Raw genomic sequence first — 22,111 nt, forward strand, 5'->3', positions numbered from 1 at the left:
ACATCCAATTAATGCCAATATATGTTAGCTTTCTATTCAACGACTGTTGTGGTTTCTGTGTCCTGACTGGACCCCAACGGATCAGAAATGCACCCAGGAGGGTTTTGGGGACCGAGGGTTTGGGACTGGGCTCATGTCTTGGGGCCTGAAAACAGTGCTGAGCTCTGGGTCAGTGGGGCACAGACCCCGTGGCCCCGGGCAGGGAGCACTGAGAGGGAACCAGGGTCCCCTGAGACCATGGCGCCCCCGCCCCAGCCTGCAGTTCCTAGAGGAGAGCCGGGGCCAGGGCTGCAGTCACTGTGGCGAAAGGAATGTGGGTTCTGGTGTGGGCAGGGTCCTGCCAGGCTGGGGTTCACACAGGGGACTTGTGGTCACTGAGAACCAGACAGCCTCTACGGCAGCCCCCAAAGAGCCCTTCCCTTACAGCTGCAGGGCTGAGATTTCCCAAATCAAACACACGGTGCTAATTCTGCAGGGGACAGAGCGTCACCACCTCAGGGGCCACTGTCTCCCTGCGTCTTGGACGTGAAAGCCTAGGCGCTGACTTGGCTCAACCCCAGAACCCAGCACAGTGACAGGGCTGGTGTCAGAACTGCCTGTCTTGGCTTGGAGGCCCAGGGACAAGTTTTCCTGGGTGGATGCCCTGCGCACGTGGGGTCACTCATTCCTTAGACAACCGCAGCCAACCCCTGCTGCCCCAAGACCTGAGGCAGGCTCCAGCCTGCCCCAGAGAGGGCCTCACATGTAGGGACAGGGACAGAGCTTTGCCACTTCGTATCTGCAGAAAGGGAGTGTGGGAATAGCTTCTGGATTACATGGGATTTGGTGGAGTTACTGGCAGTGTGGACGTGACGTCTAGTGTAGCCACTGGGAAGGCTCAAAAGGTTTCCGAGTTGATGGCCTTGAAAGTAGGGGATTGGGGAACATGTGTGTAACAAGGCCGAGATGCCAGAACTCTGGTGCTCTGAGGAGGAAGAGTGAACCCACGAGCTTACGGAGATTTCGGCACGTGCGTCTGTGCGCCCAGCCCCCAGCCCCCTTGCCCAGCAGGGCCCAGAGGCCACACCACCCTGAGAAGCTGCGCGCTGGTGGCGCTCCGCAGGGGGCACACCCGTGTGGACCTCGCTGATGCGCCTGGGGTGAGGGTCCTCCTGGGGAGGGCAGGGCTGTGCTGAGCTGCCAAGGACGAGGCAGCAGGCGCCCGGCTCGGGTGAGAGTGTTCTGATCCGCGGGCCCTTGGCAGTGGCTGACCGGTTACAGCATCCCTGGGAACGAGGCAGATGCCCGGCCTCTGAAATATCCCCTGATCCACACAGCCAGAAAAACTCTCAGCCCAGGGACTGAAACCCTGCCTTAGTCAACAACGTGCAGGCCCATTCTCCCACCATTCCCAGACCCGTGTCCCCTGAGGATGGTGCCCCACCCAGGACTGCTGCTTCTCCAGGCCCGCTGAGCGCAGAACTTTCAGGGTCACCAGGCACAGGCTTTGAACCGACGCCACTTCCGAGCACCTCCAACGCCACTGTGGCTGCAGTCTAGTGGGCGAATGGTCTACCAGGGGACAGACGGAGTCTCAGCCAAGGTCAAGCCCCAGAGCTCAGGGCTCTGCAGGCCACACTGGTTACCCCCGAGTCCTCGAATAGAACACTGGGATCCCTACTCTGACTCTCGGACACAAAGGGCGTGGGATGCTATGGTCAGACAGGATGCCCCTCGAAACCACAGGTTGGCAAGCCAGGGGCAGAAGGGCGTCCCCGGGGAAGCGCAGAGATGGAGGTGCTGATGGTCACACTCCGGGGGAACCTGCTCACGTGGCTGGATTCCTGCGACTCCAGACTGGGCATCTTGGGCCTTGCAGCTGCACCTGCACGGGTGTTGTCTCTGGACTGATGTACTCGGCCCCCGAGATGCAGGTCGCCTCGGCGGGCACAGCCCACTTCCATGCTCTCCGACTCCACCATCTGCAGAGATGCGGACTGGCCCCCCAGGCCTCGTGTTGCGCACAGTGGCATCGCTGACACTGGGCTGGCTGGTCTAACGGGCGGGGAGGACCCACACTTCACAGATGCCTCAGAGTGAAGTCTGCAAGCCTGAGGGGTCAGGGTCGGGGGGCGGGCAGCAGCCTGGAGCATCAGAGACCCCCCACCCCGTGAGACTCCGCCTGCCCCCGGCTCCCCACCACCTCTTGGGCCTTTGGAAGAACACGCCTCCATCTGAGAGCTGCTCTGACCCGTGCACTGAGTGACCAGCGACAGCGGTCTTCAGAGGGCCCAGAGCAGGGCATGGCTCTGCAGCAGGGTGGACTCCTTGTCCACCCGGGCCTGCGACACCCACAGGCAGAGCTGCGGCTGCTGGATGAATGGCCCACCAGGCACCAACAGGCGAGTCACTGGTTTGGGGGTGGGAAAAAGATTTCAAAAAAAACCCCACACCTTCTTCTGCAGGTCACTATTTTCCTTTTGAGAAATGGCTCCTGGCTTCCTACAGGGCCTGGTAGGGGAAGAATAACTCAGATGAAAGCCGAGGGACCGTGCAAGCCCAGCACCCACCCCGAGAGGGTGGCATCGGGCCTGTCTGGCCCGAGTGCTGGCCCATCCGCACCTCCAGCCGTGGAACCATCTAAGGCAGGCTTCTGCCCTCCGGGGAGTAGCGGGGAGCCGGGCAGTGCCCCCTACCTTAGTCACACCACCGTCAGGGGCTCGTGATGACTGTTGACCTCGAGGGGAGAACCAGTCAGCCCGAGCAGCGGGACTCTGGGATGTGCACTTGGCTTCCAGGGCACCAGGAGCCAGGCGCTGCATGTCCGCAGACACGAGACACACGGACACGACACATGGTGGGTATCACGGCCCAACCCAAAGGAGGCCTGCGGTCTCATAGAGGCCGAGGACACAGGCGCCGGGGTGGGGGCCCTCCAGCCCTGCCCTCCTCAGGCCTCTCTAGTCGCCTCTGTTTTTGGTGACCCCCGTTTTCAGTTGACGTGTGGATGGCTGACCCTGGCTCCTCAGACCAGCAGTGTCTTTGATACCCTCAGAATGACTTGATCGAATACATTTCTTTCTTTTTTTTTTTTTTTAGGTAATTAATTTATTTTTTGTTGGAGGTAAATTATTTTACAATATTATATTGGTTGGTTTTGCCATACATTGATATCATTTCTTTTTTTTTAACTGAAACACATTCTGGACAAACTTCTACCCGTCTTGACGGCTCTGTGCTGCCCTACCACGGGCACACTGAGTGCTGTCCCGGCTGCCACCTCGAGAGGAGGACGACCGTCGTGTGGTCCCGGGACAGACACACTGCAGCCTCCCAACCTGCCTCCCTAGCCCTCAGGACGTGTCCACGGCCACCCTACAGGCTGTGTCTAGACAACGGTCTGCTTAGCCTTTCAGACACATAATTAAAGTGCCAAAGTGTCACCGCCATTTCCATGGTAACCCGTTTTAGCTCCTTGAAAGCATGGAGCCCACAGGATTCGTGACTTCCATGGGACGAGGCTCAGGCAGCTTCTATTAATCCAGGGGGTGACAGTCACTGGATTAGTGACCTCCGAAGATCCATAAAGCATCACATTTTTCACGAATCACTCGCTCTGGCTAAATGCTACATTCAGAAAAGAGTCCATTCACCATGAGGGAAAAGCTGAGTAAGAATGAAACCCGGGAGCTTTTCTGTTGCTGGAAAACCTCTGGTCAGGCCTTTGGCAGATGGCTGAGGGTGAGACGGGGTGATCTACTTCTTTATTTGGGGAATTCAGAATTTCCAGGTACTTCACTACTGCAGTCTGAGGTTTTAGGGGTAGAGACGGTTTCCTGAAGTTACTGTCTGCTTCCCTAAGAGCCTGCCTCTGGACACCGCTCCGTCCTCCTCGAGTCAAGGAATCAAGAGCTGGAGAAGGGGCCTCAAAGGGTGCCTGGGCCCGGGTGAATTCACCAAAGTCACAGGGTATCAGGCCAATTTACACAAAAATCAGAAACAACTGGAAAATAAAACTAAGGACAAAGCGATTTTCACATTTCTGAGAATTCTGGGCACTGATGCCAAATGCAAGCAGAGTGGTCCCCTAGAGCCCAGGCGTCCTGGGGAAGAACCGCAGGGTGTCCCCAGGGGCCCACAGACCAGGGGGCTGGGCAGGGCTCCCAGGACCCCGCTGGATGAGGAGCCGAGGACCCGGGGTGAATGCGCTCGCCCACTGGAGTCCCACCGAGGGAAGGAGCGGTGGTCTTCACCTGAGAGCTGCCCCTGGAGGCCCTCAGCCCCTCCCCGCTCTCCCCCAGTCCCTCGGGGGCTCCCCAGGGGGATGACACCCTCATAAAGCGCCAATGGCCCGTGAATTCCTGCCTCAGTGGCTACTTTTGGGGAACCCAAGCGAACGTCATCCTCTTGGTAAAGATTTATGCATAAATTTACATGCACACGTGTATACCTGTGTGTGCACACATATCTTATTACACTGGATGTAATCTGAGTATATTGAATGTATTGTTTGGAACTTTTCACATACGATTGTAAGTCACATTGGTATAAAATGAGTTGCAGTAGGCACAATTTTAATACCATAATAATCGGGTTCAAATTTCCTGCTGAAAGAGATCGACAGTTTTCTCTTAAGAGATTATCCACCTGACTAATTTTTTCTTTATAACTGAAGTTTTTTCAACTTTATTCTGGTAAATAACTAACACAGGCCATCAGGATGTGCCGAGGAGGGACCGGGGTAGACACACATCAGGGAGACCTAAGTTCAGATTCCACCCCATGACTCCCTGGGTCTGTGGACCAAGTTCTCAAATTCTAGAATATGAGTAAACTCTAGATAATGAGTTTCCTTATCTGTTAAGCAGTGCATTCCTTAGAAGACTGCTGTGACGACTGAAAATTCAGATGGTGAAACTCAGCACAGGCCCCGATATGCAGAAAGGACTGGATCCAAATTATCTGACAGAGCACCCACCGAAATAACACAGCCCAAACCCAGGGAAACAGGGCTCACTCACTTGTAATGTGGTGTCAAAGACGACAAGCTTGGAGCTGGTTGGAACGATGTCGTAACACTTGTGTGACCTCATGAATCGCATGTAAACGCCACTTTCGGAGTCTTCTGCTGAAAAGGAAAAAACAAGGCTAGTATCAGTGATAAATAAACAAGAACTTCCTCTATCACATTAAGAGTATGCATGAAAAATCTATTGCTAACGCACTTAATGGAAAATAAGAAATGTTTTTCCCTGTAAGAGCGAGAAGCACATGCCACTCAACCCTGCTGTCCGTGCTGATGCAAGAAGGCAAGGGAAGAAATGAAGCCTCTGGGCTGAAAAGGAAAAAGCAAAACTGTCTTTATTTGGTGGACTATATGATTTTCTACACAGAAAATACCAAAGAATTACAAAAAAAGCTCACAGATATAAAAAAAAAATAAGTTTAGCAGGTCACAGACGACAGAGTAAGTAAAAAACCAAAAAAAAAAAAAAAACCCACATGCTACTGTATTTCTACATACTAGCAAGGAACAACTGGAAATTTGAAAACATTAAAGGCATCATTTATATAAAAATGAAGTGTAAATAAGGATCTACTTAAGGAGACCTGAAAACAGTAACTGCATGAACAAATCTGTATAACGTCATCGCTATTATTTTAGTTCCTGTAGAAGTTAACGGACAACTGGCAAAAGGAATGACAAGGTGCTGGACTCCAAAGCTGTGGCTGTGGCTGGCTGGTGGCCCAGTGCCCTGCCTGCAAGCACCTCACTCCTATCTCCTGGTCCAGTCAGAGGACACACCTCCACACCGCTCAGCCCACACCTACCTCTAAATCTGGGGAAGATTTAGGTTACCTGGATAATACCCAGGGAGAAAAAAACCTGCTTTATTACTGTTGTTCGGTAACTAAGTCGTATCTGACTCTTTGTGACCCCACGGACTGCAACACGCCAGGCTTCACTGTCCTTCACTCTCTCCCAGAGCTTGCTCAAATTCATGTCCATTGAGTCAATAATGCCATCCAACCATCTTGTCCTCTGTTGTCCCCTTCTCCTCCTGTCTTCAATCTTTCCCAGCATCAGGGTCTTTTCCAATGAGTCAGTTCTTCGCCATCAGGTGGCCAAAATATTGGAGCTTCAGCTTCAGCATCAGTCCTTCCAATGAACACCCAGGACTGATCTCCTTTAGGATGGACTGGTTGGATCTCCTTACTGTCCAAGGGACTCTCAAGTGTCTTCTCCAGCACCACAGTTCAAAAGTGTCAATTCTTCAGCGCTCAGCCTTCTTTATGGTCCAACTCTCACATCTGTACATGACTACTGGAAAAAATACAGCTTTGACTAGATGGAGCTTTGTTGGCAAAATGATGTCTCTGCTTTTTAATATGCTGTCTGGATCTTTCATAGCTTTTCTTCCAAGAAGCAAGCATCTTTTAATTTCATGGTTTCAGTCACCATCCATAGTGATTTTGAAGCCCAAGAGAATAAAATCTGTCAATGTTTCCATTTTTTCCCCACTTAGTTGCCATGAAATATTGGGACTGGATGCCATGATCTTAGCTTTTTGAATGCTGAGTGTTAAGCCAGCTTTTTCACTCTCCTCTGTCACCTTCATCAAGAGGCTCTTCAGTTCCTCTTTGATTTCTACCTTAAGGTGCTGTAATCTGCCTATCTGAGGCTGCTGGTAATTCTCCCAGCAATCTTGACTTCAGCTTGTAGTTCATTCAGCCTGACATCTCACTTTATTATACATACTAATTAGCAAGATGGGGCTTCCCTCAAGGCTCAATGGTAAAGAACAGGAAACATGGGTTTGATTCCTGGGTCGGGAAGATCCCCTGGAGAAGGAAATGGCACTCCTCTTCAGTATTCTCACCTGGGAAATTCCATGGACAGAGGAGCCTGGTGGGCTACAGTCCATGGGGTCACAAAAGCGTCGGACATGATTAAGCGACTAAACGATGACAACAGAATTAGCAAAATGAGAGTTAGAAGTGCAAAATGGCACGACAGGAACCAACTTCCTTGACTGTGTCAAGAAGCCCGTTATTCTATTTCTGACTGTGGTGAACAGAGTCCATGCTGGCTGGTTTGCCAATTTCACGATAAAGCTATTCAGTGAGCTACTCCCAAACCTCTGTTTCCAATTCTGACTTCTCTTCGGGGCACTGTAACTCGTAGTTCACACCCATCTCTCCCATCACCTCCGGCACAGCCCCCTTCTCCCACGTCTCCCCTCCTGCTCGTGGAATAAAGTCAGCCGACTGCCTGGCATTCAGGCTCCCGGGCTTGGCTTCTCCGTGGCCTTGCTTGCCTGTTTCCTGCTCCGTCCAGGCACACGGCTGGCTGCCAGGCTCCCTGCACTCCTTAACCTCGCATGCCGGCAGTCGCTCTTTCCGCCGTAATGGAGGCGTCTTGCTCTCCGCTTCCTTGCCCCAAATGCCGTCTTCTCCATCCCAAATGCCGTCTTCTCCACAAGGGCACTGACTGTCCGAGTGCTTGTTTCTGCGCTGCGATCCCAGGCATGACAAGGAGTGACCTCATGCAATTTACGTGACAAGCTCGAAGGGTGTGCCTGCATTTGCTCTATGTGTGAGCCGACTTAGCCACTGGGGTGGAGTAGGAAGTGACGGGAGTGGGGTTTCAATCCATGTTGAGGAGCTGCTGTCTGCTTGGCTGTCCTGGTGTGCAGACACCTGGGGTGTCCTCCCAGCACACGAGCTGGCGGGGGCAGCGAGGGCTCCAGGATGCGAGTCCCCAGATGGGTGAGATGCTGGCTGCAGGCAGGAGCGACCCCGAGTCAGGAAGGGCAGGCTGTATTCACTCTGTACCTTCCATGGCTCCTCACTGGGCGAACCCGGTGTGATCTGCATGGCTCCAATAGTCTTTCTCTTCCTGGATGCTAATTTCTTTGAATGGTCAGAATCTTACCCATTTACTCCGTTAATTAAGTCCATCAATACCTATTTATTGCAGATGGCCTTAGTGTGGGTTCTCCCACAGCTGACCCGTGAGATCAGGGGAAGTGAGATGAAAGGAAAGAGTCAGAAAGAAAAACACCAATACAGGATATTAACACATACATAGGGAATTTAGAAAGATGGTACGATGACCCTATACGTGAGACAGCAAAAGAGACACAGAGATAAAGAACAGACTTTTGGACTATGGGAGAAGGTGAGGGTGGGGTGATGTGAGAGAACAGCACTGAAACATGTGTATTATCATATGTGAAACAGATCGCGAGTCTAGGTTCGATGCATGAGACAGGGCGCTCAGGGCTGGTGCACTGGGATGACCCTGAGGGATGGGATGGGGAGGGAGGTGGGAGGGGGTTCGGGATGGGGGACACATGTACTCCCATGGCTGATTCATGTCAGTGTATGGCAGAAACCACTACAATATTGTAAAGTAATTAGTCTTCAATTAAAACAAGTGAATTAATTTAAAAAAAAAGAGAGAGCGAGCTCTAGTGACCTTCCTCAGAGAAGGCAATGGTACCCCACTTCAGTACCCTTGCCTGGAAAATCCCATGGATGGAGGAGCCCGGTAGGCTGCAGTCCATGGGGTCGCAAAGAGTCGGACATGACTGAGTGACTTCACTTTCACTTTTCACTTTCAGGCATTGGAGAAGAAAATGGCAACCTACTCCAGCATTCTTGCCTGGAGAATCCCAGGGACGGCGGAGCCTGGTGGGCTGCCGTCTATGGGGTCGCATAAAGTCGGACACGACTGCTTAGCAGCAGCAGCAGCAGTGACCTTCCTGGTGGTCCAGTGGCTAAGACTCCACACTCCCAATGCAGGGGGCCCAGGTTTGATCCCTGGTCAGGAACTAGATCCCACCTGTTGCAACTAAGAGTTATCATGCAGCAACAAAGACAAAAAATCCTGCACATTACAATGAAGTCCTGGTGCAGCCAAATCAATAAATAATAAGTATTTTTTTAAAATAAAATAATTAAAAACAAAGGGGGAGCTCTAGTCGGCAGGTCACAGCTCCATGCAGTCGCAGCTGCTGGGGACCCCGGAGAGGCTGTGCGTGCCTCCTCATCAGAACCACCCAGGCTGCTTTGGTTAGGGGTCACCCAGGGGTATTGCTCCTGCCTCGAACCCACAAGTCCAGCTGCCAAAGAATACCCTCAGGTAGAGGTGTTCAGAGAAGAGAACTTGGATGCAGGGGAGTTATCCATGGCATCAGCTCCCAAAACTCTAAGTTTTGTGTACTAAACATATTTTGGGGTACCATCTTAATTTGTCTGATTTTTAAAAATATTTAAATAAACATTTTATTTTGAATAGCTTTAGATTTATAGTAAAGCTGTGAAGACACAGCAGCTCCTTGTATTCCATACATTGGGTTTCCCCTACAGGGATCATCTGAGGTCCGTCAAGTCAGAGCTATGTTTTTTCCAGTAGTCATGTGTGGATGTGAGAGTTGGACTATAAAGAAAGCTGATCGCCAAAGAACTGATGCTTTTGAATTGTGGTGCTGGAGAAGCCTCTTGACAGTCCCTTGGACTGCAAGGAAATCCAACCAGTCCACCCTAAAGGAAATCAATCCTGAATATTCATTGGAAGGACTGATGCTGAAGCTCCAGTACTTTAGCCATCTGATGCAAAGAGCCGACTCACTGGAAAAGACCTTGATGCTGGGAAAGATTGAGGGCAGGAGGAGAGGGTGAAGACAGAGGATGAGATGGTTCGATGACATCACCGACTTAATGGACACGAGTTTGAGCAAGCTCCGGTAGATGGTGAAGGACAAGGGAGCCTGATGTGTTGCAGTCCACGGGGCTGCAAAGAGTCACACAGGACTGGGTGACTGAACAACAGCAATTTTCTGAGATAACATTCCCCTAAAGGATGTGCTGGTGTGTTTGTCATGACCGACAAATCACAGTGACGACTTACACATGATTAAAAACTCACAGTTTAATCTCGGTGTGGACACATGATATCTCTCTCATTCTCTGAGTCACAATCCAACACCTTGTTAGGACTGGTGCTCGGAGTGGCAGGGTCCCTTCCGAGGATGGGGCTGCTTGGGGCCCGGCCCACATTCCCGGAGCCCACTCGGCTCTGACTCCCTGTCAGCTTCCCCGGGGTGTCCTTGTTCACAGCTGCAGCCCAGCTCGATGCCAGCGGGATGTGGGGAGCTGGGCCCTCAGGGTCTCACTGTGAGAGGGGAGCCCTCATTTCCCTGGTGGTGGGCAGTGTGCCTTCAATCACTAACGTCTCACATGAGTGGGGTGCATTTGTCTCAAGTCAGCCCTCTGGGGTAGCGCCTCACAGGCAGTCCTGTCTCCGTAGTCTCCCCAGACCCTGACCTGCCGGCCCTGCTAATTCTGAGGGCCGCTGGGAAGGTACTGAGGATGAGGTTCTCTGACTGGAATTCGTCTGATGTTTTTCTCATGCTTAGCCTCCACTTCTGGGTTTTGAGGCAGGTCTGTAACATTTTTTTTTGTAATGTAAAAAGCTTGACCAAACAAAGCAAAATGTTAAATATGTAAAACAGATGACAGTAAATTGAATTTTTCTTTGTTACAAAGGCTAGATTACTACTGATATAATAATACTGCTAATGAAAGGGTTAGCCTTTAAAGTTAGGAGAATAAAGTATAATACTATGAAATGTCACTGCTTCTCCACCTTTGGTAAAACTTTCTGAATAGGGCACCGTTTATTTTATTTCCATTATGATGAAGTCTCCAATTGTACCTGAAGGAAGAAATGCATTGAAACAGGATATAAAGAGTCAACTGGAGTTAAACCAAAAAGAAAAAAAAAAAAAACCCAAACCAAAACCCCTCAAAACCATTCAACCACAAGAGGCTGTTTGGAATACATTACTGAAATTCCTGAGAAGGCCAGTTCAAGCTCTCATTACTCAACAGGTTAACCGGGGTTAAGACAGCATCACAGGGTCCCAGGGGAAAAGTGTAACTAAAGGGTGTCTCACTGACACCCAAGTTGTGGTCTGTGAAAGCTGCCCATCATGGGTGGATGGACGTTCCATATTCTACCACACGCTAACCCAAGGCCATTGTCCAAGGGAGCGACTGAAGACTACTGCTGTCTAGGAAAAGTATATGTTGAACTGTTTACCTGTGAAGGTTAGCAGAACAATCTGGAAACTGCGACATCTAAGCTTCAGTTCAGTTCAGTTCAGTTCAGTCGCTCAGTTGTGTCCGACTCTGCGACACCATGAATCACAGCACGCCAGGCCTCCCTGTCCATCACAAACTCCCGGAGTTCACTCAAACTCATGTCCATCGAGTCGGTGATGCCATCCAGCCATCTCATTCTCTGTCGTCCCCTTCTCCTCCTGCCCCCAATCCCTCCCAGCATCAGAGTCTTTTCCAGTCAGTCAGCTCTTCGCATGAGGTGGCCAAAGTATTGGAGTTTCAGCTTCAGCATCAGTCCTTCACAATTCTACACACGAACCAGCGTGTCCGTCGCTGAAAGCAGATCTGACTACACGACACCCTTGACACGTCCTCACTTCACAGCACAGTCACGCCACTCAGCCGCCACGCACATGCCCTAGGAATTTCACACCCTAGGATCCCATCCGCACTTCCTTTCAAAGGCAGCTTCTCAGCTCTGGGACCTTGTCCTCGTGCCTGCCTCTGCCCAGGGCACTGCCTCAGGTCGGGGCCACTGCAACCCTCCCTCCCTTTCTGAATGGTGCTCATCTGGAATGACAAAACAAGACCTTTCTGGAAACAAGGCTCTCTGCAGGTATACTTAAGGTAAGCATCTTGAGATGAGGTCAAAAGCTATGACAAACCTAGACAACGTATTCAAAAGCAGATTATCACTTTGCCGACAAAGGTCCGTCTAGTCAAGGCTATGGTTTTTCCAGTGGTCATGTATGGATGTAAGACTTGGACTATAAAGAAAGCTGAGCGCTGAAGAATTGATGCTTTTGAACTGTGGTGTTGGGGAAGACTCTTGAGAGTCCCTTGGACTGCAAGGAGATCCAACCAGTCCACCTTAAAGGAGATCAATCCTGGGTGTTCATTGGAAGGACTGTTGCTGAAGCTGAAGCTCCCTTTGGCCACCTGATGCAAAGCGCCGACTCACTGGAAAAGACCCTGACGCTGGGAAAGATTGAGGGCAGGAGGAGAAGGGGACGACAGAGGATGAGATGGTTGGATTGCATCACTGACTCAACGGATGTGAATTTGAGCAAACTCTGGGAGATGGTACAAGCCAGGGAAGCCTGGTGTGCTGCAGTCCACAGGGTTGCAGAGTTGGACATAACTGAGTGACTGAACACCACCACCACCACCACCGTGGATTACTAGCTTGTACCCTAAACCCAACTACCCATGTCCTCCCAGGACAGAGGATGCAGACACAGAGGAGGAGGCCATGTTGGATGGAGGCAGAGATCACAGCGACACTGCCAGGTACCAAGGAGGGCGAGCAAAGACTAGAAGGCAGGAGGGAGGCCTGGGATGGAGCCTCCTGGAGCCCCCAGAAGGGGCTGGCCCTGCTGACTCCTGGTCTCAGATATCTGGCCTCCCGACTGTGGGAGGATGAAGCGCCCTGGCTCTCAGCCACCAGGTGTGCAGCACTTTGTCCCAGCGGCCTTGGGAGCCTCCTCCGCCTTCCTAGTTCAGTTCACAGGCCCAGTGCGCCTTTCTCAAAGGCCCGCAAGCCACAAGCGCCCCCTCCACTGCCAATGCCACCACTGGGGCTTTGCGAGTAACGCCCCTGTGCAGTCGTGATGCATCTCCTACCAAAGTTAGACATCTGCAGCAGATGGCAGCTTCAGAGGCAGCAAGTTCCTCAAGTGTGTCAGGACAAGCTCACACCTGCTAACTGGTGTGGCGCTGACAGACGCATCAGGGAAAGGCAGGGGTCACAGTAAGGATCCAACCCCCATCTTCAAGAGCTGAGGGTGAAAGGATGCAAGCGTGAGTCACTTCAGTCGTGACCCCACAGACTGTAGCCCGCCAGGCTCCTCTGTTCATGGAATTTCCCAGGCAAGAATACTGGAGTGGGTGCTATTCCCTTTTCCAGGGATCTTCCAATCCAAGGACTGAACCTGGGTCTCCTGCATTGCAGATTCTTTACCATTTGAGCCACCAGGGAAGCCCCAAGGGTGTAGGATGAAACGCACTTTAAAACAAAATTTACACGTCGCCCAAACAGCGATAAAAAAAAAACAAACCCAAGGTAAAAAAACTGACTCTTTATTTCCAATTCTTATTAACTTTAACTTAATGTAAGATCTTTCATTGTAATTCCACAAAGAAAAACGACTATCAATAGGCCAGTCAGTTTAACATTTGTCCTTCTACTTTATTCTACATTTGGAAATGTAAGGTTACTATACTCATACAGTATCTTTTCTTTTTATGTGTGTTAGTTGCTCAGTCGTGTCTGACTTTTTGCGACCCCATGGACTTCAGCCCGCCAGGCTTCTCTGTCAATGGAATTCTCCAGGCAAGAATGGATTGCCATTCTCTTCTCCAGAGGAACTTCCCAACCCAGGTATCAAACCCTGGTCTCCTGCATCACAGGCAGATTCTTTACCATTTGAGCTACAGGGAAGTCCTCTCTTTTCAGAAAATTATTTAAAATACTTGAGCAAGAAATAAGCAAAAATCATTTAAAATAGTTGAGCAAGAAATAAGCAGAAACGGAAATGTTAAAGTTAAAAGTATATGGAAAAGATTAAACTCCTGTGAACATTTCCTAAAGTGCTTAGATACAAGGCTATCAACAAAGTCAAAGTTTAAATGTAATTTTACAGGACTTATAAGGTAGCAGAATAAATGAAGTGCGTTAGTTTTTGTTTTTCCCTTCCATGCTTTATACGCTTGGCTTCGTGTGTGCTGGGGCAAAAGGGTCCACTGAAGACAGAGCTACAGATGCTCTTCCAGACAAGGGGGCAAAGAGTTATTAAAACAGTAGGAAAAGCGTATGTAAGTGAAGGCACAAAGTTTCCCCAATTAGTTAGTTGCAACAAATAAACGATAATATAAACAAATACACAATACGTAATAAAAGAAAATAAAATTTAAAGGTTAGTTGCAATAAACGCCCAAGGAATGTCACAAACAGACAAGGCTGTGACCTTGAAACAACTGAGTCCCATCCACTTGAAAATTCTCGGAACTACATGGCTCAAACCTCTACCACAGCCAATGTTTCTTCTTTCTCAGGAAACAGAGCACAACTTCTGAGCTGAAGCAACAGTGAGGACCGAGGTTGGTGCGCAAGGGTCCAGCCCCCAGCAGCAGCCGGCCAGGAGGTTAAGGAACCCCCTGACAGCAGTGATGCCACAGACAGCCTGGGGCTGCCCCAGCCAGCTCCTGCAACCCGAAGGAGTCTCCTGCTTTCTCTACCTTGTTTCTTTAGGATTTTGTTAATGCAACATAGGTTGAATTTTATCAGCTGCTGTTACAGTATCTACTGAGAGGACCAGAGGTTTCTCTCCTTTTATCTGCTGACATTAATTCCCTGGTGGATTTCTTAATAAACTGTAATCCTGCATTTGTAGGACAAGACCTTGTTTGGTCACCACAGACGGCGTGGCTCACTCCGCCGATGTGTTCATGGGAGTTCTGCCCATGCTTTAAATGCCAGGCGAATCGTTTGTTTTCTTCTGTGTGTGCTGCCGTCCGGTTCTGATGTTCGGATCAAGCGCGCTCCACAGAAGGGGCACGGTCCCTGCTGTCCTTTCCTGAGCCCTAGAATAATTAAAGTGACCGCGGCCTTAGCGGCTCCTTGATGCTTTTACAGAATTCACCCATCAACAGGCTGAACCCCAGGCCTCTTCTGCAGGAGCAGAGGAAGGGTAAGGCCCTTTACTGGAAACAAATTGAAAAAATCTTTATTGAGATAATTCACAACCATACATTTCACCCATTTGAAAAGTGTAAATCAATTAATTAGCTTTTAACTTCTTTTATGGTGATTGATGAAAGGGATAATCGATCAGGAAAATACAAACTTACTCAAAAACTTACTCAAAAGTGACTGAAAAGATTCTTGAATGTATTGATATAATTTGATATATTTAGATTTCTTTCAATGTGATTTTCTAAATCTCTGCATTTATTAAAAAGTCCTTATTTCTAACACCAGGCATTTTCACTCTTTTGTTCTTGAAAAGACTGGACACAGGTTTACCCATTTTATTGGTCTTTTCCCAAGAATTAAGCTTTAGCTTTTGTTGAGCAAGACTATTTTTTGTATTCGATTTCATGGATTGCTGACATTTCGGCAGCATTTCTGGGGCGGGGAGGAGAGAGACCTGAACATATTCAACAAACCGTCTTGAACCACAATGTGGGACCCAGCGCAGTGAACCGGTCAGGTACGGCTCGGACAGGCTTCTCACCCTGTCCCCGCCAGCGTGCTTCTGCTTGACATCTGGATTAGAATGCGGTTCGGACGCGTCTTGACATATTCCAGTTATCAGCGTTTCAACACGTCTGTAAACGTGTGCGCGTCTCTGTGGTTTAGCGACACAATGGGTCCTCCGGCCGCCCCTAACACAGCGCAGCAACCTTCTACAGCACGTGGAAGTGCTGCCCAGAGTCATGATTTCACTCCTAAAGACGAGGAGTGATTTGCAGAGTCAGGCAGGGAGGACACATGGTTCCCTGCAGAGCCCACAGGCCTGGGTACGTCAGGCACGTCAATACGTCCGGTATGTCAGTACGTCAGGTATATCAGTACGTCGGTACGTCAGGCACGTCAGCACGTCAGGCACGTCAGGGAGCACGCGCCTCTCCAGCAGGTGCTACAGGAACTCCGGGCGCCGGCGGGAGCCTGTGTAGAAGAAGGAACAGGGCACGTCTAGAGCAGATCTGTGTCAGAACTGCCATCACATTCTGCGGGACGCTCCGGAAGTTCCTTCATCCCCTCGGCCTGGATCTCATCGTTTGTAAAATGGAGAGGACACCATCTTTCCTGCAGAGTGATTCTGCGGGATGGGATAGATCACAGGCGCTGCTGACTGGACGGTACTCATATAGATAGTCACACGCAGAGACGTCTGACCCCGAAGCCGGCGCTGGGCCGGCCGCAGTCACCCGATGAAGCACTGATGGTGGCCTGATCCTACCTTTTGGCTCGTTTGCCTTCCTGGTCCTTTCCAGGGGCATCACTGTAGTATATTTGTGGAGACTATACAACAGGGCAGGTGCCATTACATTCAGGTTATTTAATGCACGGATAATCCTGTTTAGCTGGGTGCTAAGACTCTGATGCTGGGAAGGATTGGGGGCGGGAGGAGAAGGGGACGACAGAGAATGAGATGGCTGGATGGCATCACCGACTCGATGGACATGAGTTTGAGTGAACTCTGGGAGTTGGTGATGGACAGGGAGGCCTGGCATGCTGTGACTCATGGGGTCGCAGAGAGTCGGACACGACTGAGCGACTGAACTGAACTGAACTGATGGTTACTTCCTGCTTACACAAGGAGAAACTGAAGCTTGAAATAACTTGCCTAAGGTCTCACAGCTCTTAAGTCGAAGAAGTGGGACTCCAACCTGGGTCTGACTCATGCTCTTGATTACTTGACACTAATTACACATGCAACTTAAAGGGGGAGGGGACAGGCCACATGCGTAAGCATCAAAGCTCAAGGAGTCATTGTGAAAGGAAGAGCCAAACGAAACGAAGGGACGTGTCTTCCTGAGGTCTTACTGAAACAAGTACACATTCCACAATACGTTGTCTATGAAAAACAATCTACTGGTAGCAACTTGATGCATTCGAACTGTGGTGTTGGAGAAGACTCTTGAGAGTCCCTTGGAAAGCAAGGAGCTCAAACCAATCAATCCGAGAGGAAATCAACCCTGAATATTCATTGGGAAGACTGATGCTGAAGCTCCTATGCTTTGTCCATCTGATGCAAAGAACTGACTCATTAGAAAAGACCTTGAAACTGGGAAAGATCAAGGGCAGGAGGAGAAGGGGACGACAGAGGATGAGCTGGTTGGATGGCATCACCGACTCGATGGACATGAGTTTGAACAAGCTCCGGGAGATAGTGAAGGACTGGGAAGCCTAGAGTGCTGCAGTCCATGAGGTTGCAAAGAGTTGGACATGACTGAGTGACTGAACAACAACTTACTATTAGAAACAAATGACCAAAGTATAACCTAAAATAACATGAATCAGCTACTACAAAGTTCAGAACCTCAATGATGTGACATAAACTCAGAAACACAGGAAACAGCTCTAACTGGGACAGAAGCAGCAAGTGAAAAGATTTAAGATGTGACTAAAATTTGACCAAAACTTCCAAATTATCTTCCTCCCCAAAGGACTTTCTCCTTTGAGCATCTGAGTGAAGCTCGACTTCTCCCCTAACATCAGCACAAGTGCAGTCACAGCCACAAAAGAAAAATCTCAGAGACTTTCTCCTGGGACACCAGCTTATGGGAGTAAGTCATCACATTTCCATGACTGCCTCTGAAGCTGTTCCGGACAGAGTCCACCCTAACCTCACGTTCAGGAGTGGGAGTCTCGGCCCACCTGGGAGGTACACCCACGTCATCTCACTGCTCTTGGATTAGCACACATCAACTTGGCAAGGGGGCTTCCTCTCACTGCCTTTAATAGAAATGCCTTTATTTCCTCATAAGAAGTAACATTAACTACTGAAGTACACTGAGCCCACGTGCCAGAGTAAAAGTTAAAGCCCCCAAAACTATCAGTTCACGTATGTGACAAATATTTACTGAAACTAGGTCTTGTTTATCATGATATCTCCGAGACCTGGCAAATAGTAAGTTTTCAGCTCTGTCCTCACAGGGCTTACACAACGGCAAGGAAACATGAACACATTTCTCCTGAACAGCCCCATCAACCAGGTGGGGTCATGACATAAGGTGTGAAGGCTGGTCTGGGGATTCCAGAAAGTCGCCCTTCCTGAGGGAGTGACATTTAGGCTGAGACCTGAAGAAAGCCAGCGGGTGGCTCAGAGGACGGGGAAGAACCATCCAGGGAGAGGGGACAGCCCACCTGAAATCCAGAAGGCGCAGACAACAAAGCTGAGGAGCGTGCACGAGGCCTGGAGAAGGGTGGTGTGAGGTGAGGCGGGCAGAATGGAGGGGCAGAGAACACGGGGGGGGGGGGAAGACCGGACTCCTGCCTGAAGGCAGAGGAAGCCAGAGAAGGCTTTTAAGCTTGGGAATGACGCCATCAGACACATGTTTTCAGAAAGTATCGCTAACTGCAGCATGTGAAGTTGACTGAAGGAGGGCAGAGTGGATGCTGGGTGATCAGGCTGTTTAACAGTCAGCAGAGAGGTGACGATGGCAGAATGACAGATGGGAGGGATTCAGGAGATGGCAGGGAGAGGACAGACCGCTTGGATGTGGGGGGGTGAGAGAGGCAGGGCTCAACGTCATTCCTGTTAAAATACAAAGCAAAAAACCAGGGGGACACGGTGCCCATTTACTGAATCAGGCTGGGGGAGAAAACAAGAGGGGAGCGGGAGGCTGGGTGAGAGAGGTGGTGGTGCCTCAGGTGGAGACACCCAATAGGCAACCAAATACTCAGGAGAGATGTGGCTGGAGATAACTGCGGTTATTAAAGCATCCTGTAATTAAATACACGGGATTAGAACACTGGGCAACAGGCAGGGGGTAATTACAGCCCTGGAGTGAGTAGGACTGTCTAGGGGAGGGGACAGGAGGAGAAGACAAGGGGGGCTCTGGGCAGAGCCGGGAGCAAGACCCGTATCTGATGTCTGCGTGAGTCAGACCTCACGCCACCTGCTACTACAAAACAGAACAGAACCTAAAAAGGAGACAGAGGCAAGCCACCGCGGAGACAGGGACGAGGAGCGCGCGGGGGTGTTCCCCGGGAGAGCGGGGCGGGGCATCTCGGGGGCGGCCACCAAGCGCTCAAAACCGGAGGAGGACCGAGGTCCGCGGGAGTTCGCAGAAGGACTGGGGAGCCTGGGTGGAGAGGTGGAAAGGGGCTGAGGACGGACGGGAGGTGAGGGCGTGGAAAGTGCGTTTCCGGGTAAGGGGCTACTTCCTGTTGGGAATGCAGGCTGGCTCGGAGCCCGCGCGGTGAGCCTAAAGACCGTGTTTGAAACCTGGTGACCCCACCTTCCCAGATACACCCTGGGAGGTATCTTACTGAACCTCTCACCCTCTTAATGTCCCCCTCTATAAAACAGAAAACAGGATTAGATGAGATCAATGTAAAAGATTTACAACAGTATCTTAATATACTTAGTACACACCAGTTACTATAAACCAGAACAAGGACACAAACGTTCTTCCACTTTTCATTTCACGGGTAAGATGCAAAGTCCCTGGGGTCCCGGTATGACAACTTCGCAAGAGTTCTTCTGCCCCCACTGCAGAGCTGCAGGATGGAGCCACCCGGCCAGTGAGCACACAGCCTGACTCACCGGCCTGGACTCCGGCCAGCTGTTGGCTGGGGCTGCCGGGCGCCCACCAGGGAGCAGACAGCCAGTCCTGAGAGGGAAGGTCATGGCGATCCTTTCATCCCAGAGATGACTCAGCCCCGCCTCGGCTCCCGGTGACTCCCTGGTTACTTGTGAAGCCCGGTGGCCGGTCCCGCTATCAGATCCCCAAACCCTGCTGTGAACTCCCCTCTTGTTTAAAGGAGTCAGGGGTCTTAACATTTCAGATAACAAAACCTCCACTCCTCTACCTCATCAAATCTAAGATACCATCAAATGTGAAGTTATAGCCTGACTTCAGAGACTTTAAAATGTACACCTAAAATCTATTAAACATGGCAAACTTTCAAATATGGGGCCAGCCAGGAAAGAAAATGTTTCACTGTGAATATTTCATAACAGCTGTAACTATTTTTATAATCAAGACACAGTCACTCTCTTGTGGAAGGTAAGTTGCAGGCTCGGTAGGGAAGGGCAGAGTCTGAATGGCAGGTCATCAGAGCCTTCTGATACTATGAGGCGATTGGCCAGCGACCGAGCTGTGATCGTCACCCTGTCACCACCAGAGGTCAGCACCCCTCACACCACAGTCAGCGAACCAAGTGGACGCAGCCGAGCCTCCCAGGCCATCTGCTATCAAGGCTAAGTGATGAGGAGGTATAAAGGCAAAGGAGGACGTTCTTCCCTAAGAAAGTCAGAGCAGTGTTTCTCATTATCCACACCTTCCCCCCCCCAACTGTCCTACCCCCATGAAACCTGAATACTGCAAATATGATGTATATCCATTCAGGGGCCCTTTGGAGAGCCAGAAACCACTATAGTATCTAAGATTTTTCTGTCCCCCAACAAGAACCAATCTCTGCTCACATCACAGCAACATCCTCATCACAGCAACATCCTCCAGTTGAGAATGAGCGAGTTTGAGTGAATGTACATTTCTGGTTTCTGTAGAGCGGCTGCTGGTTGCTCTAGGTCATATTTTCAGGCTGGAAGGAAAACCACAAGTTTGCCAAGTGCTGGGCTTCGTTTTACAGAGAAAACCCACAGCAGCGACAATGACAAGCCAGACAACGCCTGGAGAGGCTAGGGTCACCCAAGAACGCAGCTGCCCCGTTACAGAACTGGGGCCTCAGGTTACCAGGCTCCTGACTGAAAAACAGCCCTTTCCCTCTCGCTTTTACAGTCCACGTCTGCGTTTTACCTAGTTTTCATCGTGCAGACTGGGTTGATCAGTCTTGCTAGGAAAATGAGTTTTGAGGCAAGTCTTGAAAAGACTATCCTTTGAGGAACTCCTTGTAGGTGAAGAAGGAATAGCTCAGACAGAAGATTGCGAAGGAAGCAGCAGACAGTGAGGGAACAGAGGAGAGGTGAGTGGACAGAAGTGAGACGGTGGGACGAGCCCACACAGTGAGCCACCGAAAGCCTGAAATGACTGGAGGGGCTGCGACAGCTGGAACGGCGAGAAGAGGGTGAGGAGATAACACAGGTAGTTCCCAGGGGCTATAACGTTCTTGACATGGTGCCAGAATCATAGGTTTATTAATCATGGAAACATTTCAACCCTGAATATTCACTGGAAGGACTGCTGCTGAAGCTGAAGCTCTAGTACTCTGGCCACCTGATTCAAAGAGCTGATTCACCGGAAAAGACCCCGAAGATGGGAAAGATTGAAGGCAGGAGAAGGGGATGACAGAGGATGGGATGGTTGGATGGCATCACCGACTCAACAGACATGAGTTTGGGCAAGCTCTGGGAGATGGTGAAGGACAGGGAAGCCTGGTGTGCTGCAGTCCATGGGGTCGCAAAGAGTCGGACACGACTGAGCCAGTGAACAACAACAACATCATTTACTGGAGAAAGCATTCGAGGGCTGTGTTCAGGTGCTTATGGCGGTGCTTGGTCTTGTTGTTAAATAAGTTCTAGACAGTTAACCTTGATAAAAACAAACAAGTATGACTGGTGTAATAAAACATTTGAAAAGCGAACACATAATGTGACTGCTGAGCACTAGGCGCCGCTCTCATCACTTTGCAGATCCTGAATCATCCCATCCTCCCATCACTCCCATAAAGGAACCATAAACCCTGGGTGTAGTCACCAGAATACTGCTGAGCACCCACGGTGCACCACTGTGTCATGAGCTGGGAAGGGGAGGCGGGATTTTGGAGAAGTACAGAAGGGCTCTGGTTTTCCCTGGTGGCTCAGACAGCAAAGAATCTGCCTGCAATGCAGGGCTTGATCCCTGGGCTGAGAAGATCCCCTGGAGAAGGGAATGGCTACCCCCTCCAATACTCCCGCCTGGAGAATCCCGTGGACAAAAGAGCCTGGTGGGTTATAGTCCATGGGGTTGCAAAGAGCTGGACACGACTGAGTGACTAAGCACGCGCGTGCAGAAGGGTTTTAGGGAGGGACTCTGGGAGGGTGAGACCTGGGCTGAGCTGTGATGGTGGTGGTATGAGACAGGATGTACACGGTGGCGATGCTGGCAGCTGGAGGACACAGCGAGAGAAGGTCTCACCCTCCAAAGGATGAAAACCTTGAGTCACTGAGACCACGAGGAGTCACAGAACAGGGGGCCGGCCTACTCTGCTGTGGGCCCAGGTTTAAACAAAAGTTTGGCTGGAATGCCAGCCCTGCCAGTGGGACCACGTTGCTGCTCTGCGGCGGCCCGGGTGGGCTGAGGAGTTGCGACAGGGACCGAGACCATC

The 22,111-nt window shown here is 50.5% G+C and overlaps 1 protein-coding gene across 7 annotated transcripts in view; it reads right to left on the bottom strand.

The window, feature by feature from the left end:
- Positions 1-22,111, bottom strand: part of PRKAG2 (protein kinase AMP-activated non-catalytic subunit gamma 2) — a 300,068-nt gene that overhangs the window by 35,988 nt on the left and 241,969 nt on the right. For 5 of the 7 annotated variants that reach the window (XM_088834770.1, XM_055421589.2, XM_055421587.2 and 2 more), the window contains one exon: positions 5,001-5,107. In XM_088834770.1, coding sequence (XP_088690896.1) covers positions 5,001-5,107 — 107 coding nt within the window. The remainder of the gene's footprint in view (positions 1-5,000; positions 5,108-22,111) is intronic. The other 2 variants (XM_055421590.2, XM_055421588.2) reach the window with 1 other exon arrangement.

Source organism: Moschus berezovskii, chromosome 3, assembly GCF_049115385.1.
Source record: "Moschus berezovskii isolate FMDL1 chromosome 3, NW_MosBer_1.0, whole genome shotgun sequence".
NCBI classification, from domain to species: domain Eukaryota; kingdom Metazoa; phylum Chordata; class Mammalia; order Artiodactyla; family Moschidae; genus Moschus; species Moschus berezovskii.